Here is a 14775-nt window from a genome sequence, read left to right as displayed (position 1 = left end):
CCCTCAGTGCCCCTTGCATAGTAAAAACAGAAGGCTCCAGATGATGTCTGGGGCCTGCAACAATCACTGATCCACCTGCCTTGAGCCCTGAGCAGGGACTGCATGGATGAGGAAGCTCTCTTTGCCCTATTCCCACCCCAGGGCAGACAGCACTGAACTCATTGCATAGTCTTAGGTTACACTTCACAAACACATAGGCACATAGCAAACAAGCAAGTGTGTGCGTTTTGGTGGATGGGGGGTCCCTACCTCCTGCTGAGCTACCAAAGGGTCCCACCGACACTGACAGATTCAGTCAATTATCATCCCTTAGTTCTGTGGGAAGTGCATGGGTCCCCCAGTTACCTCTCTGGAGAGCTGAGATGATCCCAGACTGGGGACAGGGAGATTGAGTCGGCAGCTTCTGGTTTTATAGGCATAAAATTCAGTCCCATTCTGATGCCCAACACAAATGCTGATTGTAAAGGAGCTACCCACCTTCTTTATCACCTTGCAACCTGCCTGCAATGCACATGGTGACACCAGCCTTGGTCACCAGCACATGGCACATAGATCCCTCAGGATCAGGGAGATTCCCCTAAAAAAACTTCTTAGACCAAGACCATTGAAGCTTTCCTGTGGAATCTCCACTGAAAAGACACACCTCAGGTGATGGGAATCTCCATGGGCTTTCATATAGTTCCCACAAACCTGAATTTGCCTAAGCTGGGCTGAGTTACATCCATAGGGCTCTCTCTCTGGTGGCTAAGAGCAAGTACATTCCCAGGCCCAGGGCACATCCATGCAAAGGTAACACCAGAGGCTGGGGCCTTCCTAGGTCGGAGTCCTATAGCGAGGAAGGAATGGGGTTGATTTGGCAGCAAAAGATCTGGTTGGATCCCTATCATTTACTACAGCCTGTGGATGGGATCAGGGACTTATAGGAAAGCAAGAGACAGCAGCTGAGCCCTTATAGCTCAGTGAAGTTCTGGTTTTGAAAAATATATCGATTTTCTCTTTTCAAATATAATCATACATTTATTTTCTCAGCAAAGCTTTGGATAATCTAATGAGATGCTTACACAGATCCACAAATACATTGCACATGAGGCTTAGATCCTAGAACAAGTGGCCTTTTCACTTTAGATCAGGTTTCAACAGTCCCCTCATCACCAGATTGCAGACATATCCCATTCCAGTGTCCAAAGGGAGGTCTCCCTCCCCCCACTTCCCAGGTAATCTTTCCAGATTGCTAACCCTCGGGTTTGGGCCTCTGCAGAGGGGGTCCACTAGAAAGGATCGATGAGTAGAAATGCCTGCCTACCTCTGTGGATTGGGGAGACACACAGCTAAGCTGGGGGAGAATGGGACCGATCCCCCTGCACATGCGGAAGGAAGCTCCCCAGTCTGAGGAGACAGAGCACAGACGGGCACGAGAGGAGCCAGCTCAAGCAAAGGCGGTGAACAGATCCAAGCTGCCAAACAGCCCAAGCTGTGTGCGGGGACCTTGTCCTCAAAGACTAGGCTTCAGATCTTAAAAAAGAAAATTACAGGCCTATAGAACGGAGCATCAAGGGGACCCTTCTAACACCCTAGAGGTGTTCCAAGCATTCTGGGCTGGGAGACAAAATCAATTATGAGACTTAACACGAGTGGGTTGTTTTTAAAAGAAAAACAGTGTCAGCTACTTCACTGAAGGAGCTGGTGCTCAGAAACAGGGAGGTGTTGGTGACTCTGCCCTGCCTGGAGCATGTGTATGTGCACATATGCATGTGTATGTGTGTACACATGTATGAGTGTGAGGGAGATGCAGCAGGATCTTGGCTAGTGAGCAGGTCTGCCCTCACTCCACCCTGCCCCTCGGCACGTTCTCCATCCACATGCTCCGTGCAGGGCTGGCTGGTAAAACATGGCTTCTTTATCCTAACCCCTGGCTTATTGCACTGAGGAATTTTCAGCCAGAGGCATAAAGGCATGGGTTGGGGCCCTTCTCTTCCACCTCTCCTCTCCCTTATAGCCAGACACACTGGGGTTTGGCCATCCAAAGATACAAGCTTTCACCTCGCCCCCACCCACCCCCAACCTCCAGAAGGAGGAGTGCCAGCTAATGGCAAGTTCCTCTCTCCCTCTCTCCATGACCCTGGCATCCTGGTGGAGCTTTATCCACCCACCTCCCCTGAGAAAATATTGTTATTACAAAGGGGACATAGTGCAAAATGATTTCAAAATGGCTTGGGGGTGCCACTGGCTTCTTCTCAATTCCTATGGGGACCCCTCAGCACCTTTCAATACAGCTGGTGAGATGGAGAGCGTCCCCTAGATCTCCCAAGAGCAGCTGCATACTCAGAAGGACAATCTCAACGTTGCCTGTTCTAATTTACAGAAGCATTAGGGTAAGGTAGAAAGGGGTTCAGGACATTAGTTAGATGGTGTGGTAATTTGTTCCCATGGTGACCTGGGCCCTGGGGGAGCCACCTCCCATCCTCAAGGCTGAGAATGGGCTCAGTAAGCCATCCTACCAATCAGCGCAGGGCCGAGGGGGGGGCGCGGCAGGGAAAGCCAGCCAGGCCCCATATCGCCTTCTGCTGACCCTCCCCCATTCATTTTTTTCCTTCCTCCCTTCCTGGCTCTTCCCCCCCCCCCCCCCCCCCGCCCAGTGACCAGAAATGTCAGGGCAGTTTCAGTCATTACTTCCCTTTTCCCCCACCATTCATTTCCAGAACCAACCTGGGTTGCCTATGAAGGCAAAGAGAAGAAAGCCATGTGTTCCCATTTCCCAGCAATTCCAATCCCTATGCCATGTGACCTTGGGCGAGTCATTTCCTCCACTGGAAGCAATAATACTGACCTAACAGTCAAGGGAGAAAGGACTAAGAAGGTAGTCCCACGAACACTGAGGACCAGCCAGCTTACTCAAAAAACAAATACAGAACTGCCTAGGGAGAATGTCAACTGGATAGGAGGAGTTGGGGTAGCAGAGGGAGACAGGCATTGTGGAGAGGAAAATGGAAGCTGAAGTCCTTTGCTGTCTTCCTTCAATGGGAATCTTCTTTCCAATGATAGAAGTTGGCAGTATCCCAGCTTCAATCAGATCTATCCCGTCCCCCTCTCATTCTATGCCATAGAACCCTCCCTTCCTGCCCCAAGAGGCCAGAGGAGCAGCCACCTGCAGAACTTCAGACATCCCCAGGCTATCCTGGCCTACCCAGACTATGGCCTCCCTATTTTGGAAAAGCTAAATAAATTAAGATGATGACACTCCGTGCACATGTGAGTGTGAGTGTGTGTGTGCGAGAGAGAGAGAGGGAAAGAGAAAGACCTACAATCAGTGGTCAGACCAGGCTGTGCCTGGTTCCCAGGGGTGGGTGGCCAGTCACAGCTGGGAGCTGCCTCCGGTGCCCACAGGCCCCGAAGTGCTCACGGAACGGCAACTAATCTTGCGGATGGAGTGCAAGGCCACTGTGCAGCATCCCCGAAGCAGGGAGCTGATATTGTATATGGGCTGGCCTTGGCGCCGCTGGGACCGGCACAGCCAGGCCACTGTTGGCACCGCGGGCACCACCACTGCCAGGAGATCCACAATGAAGTGGCGGCTCCAGTAGCTTTTAGGCTCGGGCGCTACCTCGCCAGCCTCTTCATCCACGGGGCAGGAGATGCTCACCGACGGGTTGAGGTTGGGCACGTGTGGGGAAGGGCCTTGGGTCACTGGAGCCATTGCGGGCTCCTCTCCTACTGTCACCACCACTGCTGAATTAGGGTCAGCTGGTATCAGGTCCATTGGCCCTGGGAAGCCTGAGGGCATTTCTATGCCAACCCCTCCGTCCTCCACATCTGGGGCTGGGGTCCAGGCTGGGCTAGGGCCAGGGCTGGCCAGCCCACAGGCCTGTGACTTCATCACTTTCTCCAGGATAGTGTCTAGGTCAGGCTGGTAATGCACAAAGTCTGTCTGGATGGCCCGTTCTTGCATGCAGCTGGCCTGTACACCAGCCTCCACACCCCCGCCGCTGCCTCCCAGCAGCTTCTCATAGGTGGAGCTGTTTGGAAGTCGGGAGCCCAAGGTGAAGGAACTCTGCAGGGAGCCTTCATCCGGGCCACAGTCCACCCCAGAAGAGAGCAGGCTGCTCGCCTCCAACAGTTCCGTCCGGCTCAAAGTGTCATCGGCAGCTGCAAAGCCACTGTCCCCCACCTCTTCTGTGGATGCACTCTGAAGGTCAGCATTGCGATCTCCAGGGGCCTGATCACTCAGCTTGGTGTAGGTGGAGCTTCGGGTTAGGGATCGGGCAGGAGAGCCCCCTGAGGAGCCCCCAGCTCCGTCCTCTTTGACGGTCCCATTCTGGGCCACCTCCATGCTATGCAACAAGGTTTCCAACTTCTTGTTCTGGATGTTAATGTCAACAAAGTATTTCTGCAGCCCCTTGTCTTTGTCTATGAGGTTGTTCTTGACTGTGTCAATCACCTGCTTGAGCTGCCGGATCTCCTTGCGGGCCTCCTTGAGAGCCAGCTGGGCCTCCACCCGGTGGCATTCTTCCTCAATCCAATCCTCTTGCATACGAGACAGCTGAGTCTTCAGGTCATCGATCTCTGAATCCCTGTAGGCAGATTGGGGGGTGGGGGAAGGAGAAGGGTGACATACTCACCCCACCTGAACTTGGCCATGGGTCCCCAGGATCTAGATCCAGAAAAAGTAATAAAGGTCCAAGCAGGGCTCTTGACTGATTAAAGGTTGGGGGTAGGGGTACAGTAGCTTTTTTGGTTGCTAATGACTTGGACAGAATCGAGGAAATCTTTCTAGTTCCTACTTATCTTTTCCAGGCCAAGAACAGTGTTCAGGCTGCAGAAATCCTCCCTACTTAAAGACAGAACTTTTATTTATTATCTTTCCCCTGAAAAACGTTTGACCTTCTGGATCAACTTCTGTCTATGGCCCCATCGTTTACTTAAACTCTCATGTTCTTAACTTTCCCTTTTATCTTTTGACTTTTCCCTTCTCTTTCTGTCTCTTATCTAACCCATTCCCATCGCCTGCTCTACTACCCTTCTCTTCCTATCAATTCTACTTCCAGAAGACTTCTCCAAGCCATCCTCAAGTCTTGGAGCCAAGTCTCCATGACTATTACCATAGTTACCAACCTGGTGTGGCTCCTCACTGACACCTATTTCCTAAGGAGGCAGATCTTCCTGCTTCCACTCTCTCGACCCCCTTCAATCTATCCTTCACAGCACTGTCAGAATAGTCTTCTATACTGATCTAGTCACATCACTCCTCTGCTCAAAAATCATCAATGGCTCATTACTGCCAACTGAGTAAACTTTGGATTTCTTTGCCTGATGTTCAGTGACCCCCTATAATCTGACTTCAACCTACTTGTCTAGCCTAATTTCACATCATTCTGCTCCACACACTCTATATTCCTTTCAAACTGTATTACTCACTCTTTGCTACTTGAACATGGCCTGCATCTTACTACCCCCACGCCTTTGTTCATGAATTTGCTCAGAAATTCCCTATTCTAGTATTTCCCAACCTTATTGGTCCAAAGGATATTTTGGAGTCTAATATATTGAGAGATTGAAAAATGCTGGGCTGGGCAGCCTGAGGATCGGAATGCTCCTGGAGTAAAGAGGGATTGGGAAAAATAGGGAGTATAAGAGAAAGAGTAGAGGGCACTGTTTAGAAGAAGTTGGTGATACTTGTTTGCCAGACATAGGATGTTGGAGTCCATGATGTGTGTCAGAAATGGAGGGTGAAGAGGACACTGGAAGTTATGTGTAATGGGCATGGAGACTAGGAGCCAGTGTCAAGAGGGAAAGGATGGGGCTGAGGTACAAGGTTGGGGGAGATGTAACTGAGGTACACTGAAAGGCATCTCTTGCTCATTGGGTCAAACAAGGGAAGCCTGAAACCAGATATGCTGCCCTGTGGTTGATGCTGCTAACTTTTCATGCCTGAGTGGGTCCTATTCCTAACTCCCACCAGCCTTTGCTGTCATCAAAAGTATCTTAGAGAATCCTTATTCAAATGGCACACACCACCATGAGGGCTCTATGGGAAATGGTTTGGGAAATGTTGATCTAGCAGACTGACCTACATCCATCAGGGAAGTTCTCAGACTAGAACATGGAGATGATGTGATAGATGAGTCTGGATATAGGCAATAGGAACACAGGGCATATTACATGTGCCAAATTAAACAATAGGATTGAGGAGAAGGGTTAACAATACATTTATATTTGCTGTGTTCCTACCCCATATCTACACTTTTTTTTCTGGGATCCCATGATCCAAGCAACCACTCAGGTCATCAAAAACTCAACAGTAACAAAAGCCATTTAAAAAAAAAAAGCGCAACATTCTCATGGGATTGGGAACAGGTACTTTGTTATCATACCCAGGAATCTGTCTTAGAGACAGGAAACAAAAAGTCAGGGTAAATGGGCACTTGTCTAAATGGAAAGGTGAAGATAATCTCCTAAGAGACCCAGTTTCTGCCATAGATGACCAAGGGAACTGAGGACATAAAGAACATGCTCCCCCTCCAGTCCCTTTAGAAATGACATCATACAATTGTTTCTCAATTGAACAAACACTTTGTAAACTCCCACTGTGTTCAAGGTACTTTTACATGTCTGGGTTAAAACCTTAACATGTTTCTGTTTAAAAATGATTTTTAAAAAGCTATGTTTGGAGGAAAGGGATATGGGCCTTTTAACTGAGGCAGACTTTAAAAGAATTCTTTTCATAGGAACATACTTCCAAAGGTTTATAATTTCCACTCCCATGGTGCCTGATACACAGATCACAATCCCTCCATGCCCCACGGGCCAGTGTCATGAGCTGCTGTGGTCACAGCGGTCAGCCCTTAGTGGCTAGTTGTAGGAGTGAGAGTCTCTGAACTTAGCAAGGCTAGGCCTTATATGACTGACATCCTGTCATTACCACGCCTGGACTCAAAACTTTTCCAGGCAGGAGGACCTTCCGAGAGTTTGAGTTCCATGGGCACACCCTTCAAGCCCTTATTGTCACCTCGATGCATATAGGCAGAGGTACAAAGAACAACTAAGGGAGAGTCATGCTTAAATTCATGACTGGCAGAGGACAATACCCCTACCTGTTGGCAGGGGGAAGGTCTCTCTCTTCTCTGGCATATTCGTGGCTCCCCTAACAGAGCCATCCATCCCCTATTGCCATGGTTTTTCCCCAGGCTATCCCTATTCCATCATCAAAGTTACTCCTTAGAATACTTAGCATCTCTTAAGGCTCAGCTCAGGTGCTGTCTTCCACACAAGGCCTCTGCTGAGTGCCCCCACCACTGACGGCTCTCCCTATCCTGAAATTATTTCTTAACTTACTTCGTAGCATGCCCACGTTGCATTCCTCCAGTAGGTTCAAGCTCCCTGGGGGTAAAGACTTTTGTTTTTGTTTCAGCATTCCCAGTAATTAGTTGGTTCCCTGTATATGGTAAGCACTTAATAATGCCTGCTGAATTGAATTCTTAAAGATAGAGTGGAAGTTATTTGCTTCGAATTAGCGTGGCATAGTGGATAGAGTACTGGACTTGGAGTCAGGGAGACCTGGGTTCAGATCTTGCCTCCAACACTTACTAGCTGTGTGATCTTGGGCAAATCACTTCACTTCTGAGCCTCAGTTTCCTCATCAGTAAAATGGGGATAATAATGTTTGTAACTCCTGCATCACAGGGTTGCTGTGAGGCTTAAATGAGATATGTATGGCACTTTGCAAAGCTTTATGTAAATATCAGGTATTGGTATTACTTCCTAAAAGCCTAGGCATATTTCTTCATGATAAGAGAAAAGAATAAAGAAGAAAGTGACAGGCAAAGTCTATGTTTTCCTCTTTAGCCATGGCAGTTCTTTTTTTTCCTTCTTTTTTTTAAAAATAGTACTTGAGAAGGGAAGAGACTAGAAGAGTTTAAGAGGGAACAGGATACATCCATAAAAAGAATGGAAGGAACCTTGGACCTGAGGTGAAGGCTGCCTTGGCTTGATACAAGCTGCTTCCCCACCATAAGCCTCAGTTACCTTATCTGCAAATGGGGATAATAACCTGTGCACTACCTATCTCTGAGTTTATTCAAACTCTGGGATGCCATCATTTTGGGGGCATGGCACCAGATGCCTATAGGTCGATATTTATTGTTTGGCAATGGAAGGACCATTGGACTTGGGAGTCGGAAAGCCTGAGGTCAATTGGTAACCCTGCCCCTTATTAGCTGTGTGACCTTGGATGAGTCATTTCCCTGCTCTGGGCCTCAGTTTTCTCATTTGTAAAATAAGGGGATTGAACTAGATATTTTCTAAAGTTCTTCCCAGCTTTAACTCCTATAATAAGCTATAAAGTACCATTTCCAAATGAGCCGCTGCTGCTGCTGCTATTGGAAGAACCATAGGAATACAGATTTAGACCCAAGAGGACCTCCAAGGTCACCTAGTCAGATGGTAGCTAGGTGGTGCCAGGAGTCAGGAAGACTTGAGTTCAAATCCAATCACAGGCATTTATTAGCTGTGTGATCCCAGACAAGTCATTCAACCTCTATTTGCCTCAGTTTATTCAAATGTAAAATGGGGATAATAATAGCATCTACTCCCCAGGGTTGTTGTGAGGATCAAATGAAATAATAATTATAAAGCACTTAGGAAAGTGTCTGGCACATACTACATATTATATAAATGTTGGCTATGATGACAATGAGGATTATAAACTATAAAGTACCATTGCCATATGAGCTGCTGGTACTAATAGAAGAATTGCAGAAATACAGATTTAGACTTGAAAGGAACCTCTAAGGTCACCTAATCATGTGGTAGCTAGGTGGTACAGAGTGCTAGGTTTGTAGTCAGGAAGACCTGAGTTCAAATCCAGCCACAGACACTTATTAGCGGGGTGACCCTAAGCAAGTCACTTTACCTCTGTTTGCCTCAGTTTCTTCAACTATAAAATGGTAATAATAACAGAAGCTACCTCCTAGGATTGTTGGGAGGATAAATTAGGTAATATTTGTAAAGTTCCTGGCACATAGTGGGTGCTATAGAAATGTGACATCATTATTATTATTATTTAATCCAGTTGTCTCATTTTTACAGATGAGGAAACCAAAGCTCAAAGGTTAAGTGCCTTGCTCAATGTTATGTGGGTAGTATGGAACAGAACTGGGATTTGAACCCACGTCTTTTGACTCAGGAGGTTATGCTCTTTCCAGTGCCCCATTAGGGGACCCAGAAATAAGTCACCAAACTCCCCAGATGGAGCCATGAAGCTTCAGAGAAGAAAACTTAAAATAATTAGGGAGTTCCCTTCAGTCAAAGATGGCTCTGGAACCTGATCACATAACTGAGTTTTAAAGAAATAAGGGGTAAAGATAAGCTGGCTCTTGTGAGGACTGAGGAGACAGCACAGACACAGAATAAGATCCAAGGGTAGTTAGTGGAAACCTCCCAAGTTCCCCACTGAAGCAGAGGCGCCCAGGGAGGAAACCCCAGCACCATATCCTGACCATCGTTATGTCTGCCCAATCCTACACCTGACTCTCTGGTTCCACTCACAGGCCCCTACACAGAGAGAAATGCTTGGTGATTTGAAGAAATGATAGAGGGGTGGAGAGAGGGTTGGGGACAAAAGAGGCAGTCAGAGGCATCACACAAGGGAAGGAGAATAACAGTGTCCAGCTTAAAAAGGGGGAAATGGGACTGGGGCTTAGGTGCCCAGAGGAGCTGAGTGAAAGGGACTAGAGGATTGTAGGGGAGGGAACGAGGCTCTGGCCACTGCCTAGCCCGGGTAACTTGGCTCTTGACCTCCTTCCTAGTATTGGAGAGAAGAGGAAGAATGGAAGCTTCATTCAAACCAGACTTACATCCTCCTTCGAAAGCACTTTCTCAGCTTCCTGATTTTGCTCACAATGATTCCCATGTTCAGAATCATTTCCCTTCTTCTCCCTAAAGAAGTCCTTCCTGATCCCTGGAGTTAAAGTCTAAAATATCCCCCCTCCCCTGCCTCAAATTCTTCCCTCCCCCAATTTTGAAGACCTCCAATGCTGGAGAATCCCTAACCTCCCAAGGCAATTGCTTTGGATGGCTCTAATGATTAGAATGGTTTTTCTCATATTGAGCAAAGAAAAAAGCTTTCTCTTTCTAAATCCACTCATTGCTCCTATTCTGTCCTCTGAGGACAAGCAGATTCAGTCTTTATCCCGTGATAGCCCACCAGAGAGCTGAAGCAGCTGCTATCATGTTCCTGGACTAAACATCCCCTTCGTCACCCTGCATATAATGTGTGTTATCAAATCTAATCTGCATTACACTCACCTATGTCCATGTTTTCTCTCCCCTAATACACTGCGTCCATCTCCATAAGGGCAGGGACCTTGTTTTAATAATCTTTTTAATCTCTCCTCTGCCCTGGCCCTCCATAGAGTAGGCGCTTACTTGTAGTAATGAATGAATGAATGGAAGAATGGAGGTGAAAGCCTAGAGGGTCCGTACATACTTCTATTGGTCCCAAGGGCCACTACTGCTTCTAGCACCCAGAAGAGAGTGGGCAAAGGTGCCGCCTCATGGCACCCGCTTACCTGTCCTGAAGTCGATCCTGTGTGTCTTTGAGCCGAGCCCTCAGGTGACGGATGCAGACCTCCTTTTGCTGCAGGGGCGTCAGGTACTGCTCTGGAGTGGGAGGCTTGATGCCATGATTATCGCTACACAGGGTGTACTTCATCGAACGCCTGGAAGATGGGGTGGTTGGTCACTGGCTGCTTCTCCATTTTGTCAACCCTATCTCCAGAGCTGATGGATGTCCTGGAAGGTCTGCCATTATGCCCAGGGGCCAAGCACAGTTCTCCATCGTAATTACCTCTTCCTCCATCACCACTATAGAGGACATAACTCACTACCTACGAACTGTGTGACCTTGGGAAAATAATTTCTCTCAGAGCTTTAGTTTCCTCTTGTGTAAATGGGGACAGTGATACTTGGCTACCGTGTAAGCACCTCAGGGGAGGTGGAACCCGAAGAGGGAACTGAGTGTGTATGGTATCAGACTCCTTCCACTTCATTGCCACCTTCGTCATAATTCTTTGCCTATGCCCCTCTCATAACATACGCATGTGCACAAACTCACCTGATTATACCTCCACATACACATACCTATTCACATGCATACAGACACATGCACAAACATGCACAAATAAACACGTATAAAGAGATGTACACATAGCTCACACACACCTACCCATTCACACACATGTATGCATGTATACTGAGATGCACATATACACACAGTTTACAGGTACATGTACACATGAATCAGCTGGCTCTGGACACCTGGCCCCAACACCTCAATGCCAATCAAGGTGATGGGGGAGGGTAGGTATGTGGATGCCAATAAGCTTGTGCCCAACAGTCCATGGATAACATGTTCTCATGCCTGGCTCAGGGTTCCAACCCCACCAGGGGAAGGGGCAGGGGCCCATGTGTATGATGCACAAGAGAATGAGCCTCTCCAAGTTACCCAATACTCACCCCCAAATGATCCCCTCAACCCAGGACCTCATGTCACCTGGCTCTAAGTTTTCTTGGCTCTGCTTTTCTTAAGAAACCAATCTTCTCTACTGTGTAACAATTATTTAATTTGAGCTTCCATAGCCCTCTAGAGAGGGCACTATTATCCCCATTTTACAGAAAGAGAAATAAAGGCTCAGAGAGAGGAAAGGACGTGCCCAGGGTCACATAGCTGCATAGTGGTAGATGAATGAAGAGAAGGCTAGGCTACCCACACCCAGGGTGTCAAGGCCCAGGATGAGGAAGGGACAATGAGGAGGGGGCAGTTACCTTGGCGTGGGGCTGCTGTCACTGCCCTTATAGGAGCCAGAGTTGCTGCTGCTGCTGAGTGAGGAGGTACCATAGGTATCCCGCATGCTGACAGGGGGTGAGGTACGCCTGGAGGCAGGAAGAAGAGGTGGAGGCCCAAGCTGGGTGTCAGAGGATGGTGAACATTGAGAGAACACGGCCAGCCCATTTCGTCCATATAGCCCCCGGCTGTGGGGCGATCATGGAGGATATATAGACAGGGGCAACAGAACAGACAGTGGAAATCGAAGTCAAGGTGGAAGACAAAGCAGAGGGCAGGCCTCATAGTTCCCCCAAGACTATTCCTCCTTACGCAAAGCCAGCCCTATCTTGTTCCCATCACAGAAACATAGAGAGGCTGTGGTATGTCAGCACTTAGAAGAGCTTTAGGGATCATCTAATCCAACCCTCTCATTTTTCCAATGGGGAAACTGTGGCTCGGAGAGAAGTGACATGCCCAAGGTCACACAGCCAATAAATGGCAGAGCAAGAAAACATGTCTCCAGAGTAATTGAGTGGTATTCTGCTCGAAGTCACTGATAAGAATGGTTCCCAACATCCAATGTCCCCTCAGAGGTGAGAAAAGAGCTCCCTAACAAGGCCAAGAGCCCAGTAAGAGATTCCTATGATAAGGGAAGCAGAAAAAGAGGAAGAAGAAAACATAAACAAGGCTGTGTGTGTGTGTGTGTGTGTGTGTGTCTGTGTGTGTGTGGTGTGGGAAAGGAGACAAGAAGATAATATGTCTATGGAGACCTAGTTATTATAAGCCAAAGACAGGACTACCCTCCAGTGACAATGCAGCCCTCACAGCTATGTGCTACTTTAGTCATTTCAAAGCATTTTCACATCCAATATTTCATTTAGCCACATGACATTAGTTAAGGGTCTGCTTCTTTCGGGGCCTCTGGTTCCCCATCTGTAAGATGGGAATATTAATGATACTCATACTATCAACCCAACAGAATTGTGAGGATCGATTGAAATAATGTATGTAAGGCATTCTGTCAACCCTTCAGTGTCATATAAATAGCAGTTATTACTATTATTATCATCAACATTTAATCCAACTCCTCCATTTCACAGATGGGGAAAATTAAGACCCAGAGAGAGGATGTGCCATCCAAGGTCACACAGTGAATCCAGTGCAGAGCTAGGACTCAAACTCAGGTCACCTTATTTAGTCAGGCCTGCTTTCTTTCAGCCTGGGGATCTCTAAGGCCCCTTCTAGGTGCTCTATGTTTTGTAATCCAGAGGAACCAGATGTGAATTTACACGTGATCACCAGGCCAACATTCACTCTAGCTTTAGTTGGGGAGGGTGGAACAGAAAGAGAAAAAGAGAGGGAGAGAAACAGAAAGGGAGAAAGACAAAGAGGGGGAGCAGTAGGAGAGAAGGAGGGGAAGGAGACAGAGAAGAAAGAGATATAGAAAAAGATGGAAGCAGGAGACAGAGAGAAGAGAACAAATACAGAGAGAGTGGGGCAGGGAAGAGAAAGGGAGGGAGGGGAGGTAGAGAGGGAGAAATGGGGGGGAGATAGAAGGAGAGAGACAGAGAGAGAAACAAACAGAGTCAGTGAGGGAGAGATGAGGAAGGAGAGACCAAGAGGTAGAAAACAAACAGGAGAGACAGAGGAGGGAAAGGGAGGAAGGGAAACAGAGGGGCGGAGAATGAAGGAAGGAGACAGAAGGCAGAAACGGTAGAGAGACAGAGATGGGGAGATACAGAGAGAGGTTGGAGAGTTAGAAACAGGGGACAAAAGAGACAGAGACAGAAAAAGACAAAAGAGACAGAGCTAGGACTGGAGTCAGCTGAAATGAGACCCTAATATTTTAGAACCGGAAGGGGCCATGAAGATCACCTAATGTAATCCCTTAATCTGACAGATGGGGACATCACCAAGGTCACGTAACAAGTCCATAGTAGAACGGCCCCATTCAGCCTGGGGGTGGGGATGGGGACCAGAGGCCAGCACTAGTAAAGATTCATACAAGGCCCTCCCTCTCAGCTCCCAAGTCTGCAGGGCATAGGGAGGAAGGGGTAACTTACCTGCGAGATCCAGTGGAGGGCCTTCTGCTCCCAGGCAGGGACATGGCCATGAGGCTGCGGGTCCTGGTGAGGGGCGGGATGGGTGCCGCGGCTGAGGAGAAAGGGCGGGTTGGGACGGCCGGGGGCAGGGCCGGCCCTGGCCAGGTCATCCTCTCGCTGGGGCCACCGCCTGGCATGGCTGCCTCACCTCCTCTCACCCCTTCAGGCCTTGGACAGGGCCCCTGGCTTACCCTCGGGCTGAGTGTGCCCTGGGCGGAGGAGGCCCCTGCTGCCTCAGCCTGGGAAACGTATTTAAAGACAATCCTCCTTTGGGACTGTTCCCTTTCCCCCGATCTAATCCAACTCTCCCGATTTTATAGATGGGGGAAACTAAGGCTTAGATTAAATGATACAATACAATGAGTCAATAGTAGAACAAGGACTAGAGCCCAGGACTTTTGACTCCTAAGGAAAAATTTTCAAATCAGAAGGCATCTTAGAGATCACTTTGTCCAATTCCTTCCCCCGCACCAATGCACATACACACACACACACACACACACACACACACACACACACACAGAGACATTTTACAGATAAGAAAACTGAAGCCCAGTGAGAAGTAATTTGTCAGATACATCACGCACACATTGAGTTAGTGCCAGATATGTGAGTAGAACGGGGACTCCTGATTCCCACACCAGAACTCTTTCCAGTCCTCCCCCAAGGCTGCCTCCCTTGGTTTTGCTCAGACTAAGTCCCTGAGCCCTGACAGCTCCAGCAGCCCCTTGCGCCACACCCTGGATGCTCCCCTAGCTGTCCCAGCTTCTGCTTCCTTAAGGAAGGATTCACTGAAGCAGGAGCTAGCACCAAGATTGGGCTCCCTGCCCCCATTTACAAGAGGCTAATCTCACC

The 14775-nt window shown here is 48.2% G+C and overlaps 1 protein-coding gene across 2 annotated transcripts; it reads right to left on the bottom strand.

Moving 5' to 3' along the window:
* Nucleotides 1–2645: 2645 nt before the first annotated feature.
* Nucleotides 2646–14072, bottom strand: LOC114047339 (syntaphilin-like). Of its 2 annotated transcripts, XM_027868139.1 has the most exons (4): nucleotides 13882–14072; nucleotides 11818–11925; nucleotides 10563–10712; nucleotides 2646–4568 (listed from the first exon to the last, which is right to left on the bottom strand). In XM_027868139.1, exons 1-4 carry the CDS (start codon nucleotides 14055–14057, stop codon nucleotides 3353–3355), a joined length of 1650 nt encoding a protein of 549 aa, XP_027723940.1. In that variant the 5' UTR covers nucleotides 14058–14072; the 3' UTR covers nucleotides 2646–3352. The 2 variants fall into 2 exon arrangements, with proteins under 2 accessions (XP_027723940.1, XP_027723939.1); XM_027868138.1 differs by lacking the exon at nucleotides 11818–11925 and having other exon boundaries at nucleotides 13882–13944.
* Between the last annotated feature and the right edge of the window lie 703 nt (nucleotides 14073–14775).

The sequence above is a fragment of the Vombatus ursinus genome, unplaced genomic scaffold (genome assembly GCF_900497805.2).
Source record: "Vombatus ursinus unplaced genomic scaffold, bare-nosed wombat genome assembly UNPS02014786.1, whole genome shotgun sequence".
Classification (NCBI taxonomy): Eukaryota; Metazoa; Chordata; class Mammalia; order Diprotodontia; family Vombatidae; genus Vombatus; species Vombatus ursinus.
The sequence above is the reverse complement of the archived record's forward strand: the minus strand, read 5'-3'. Positions and strand labels throughout refer to the sequence as shown.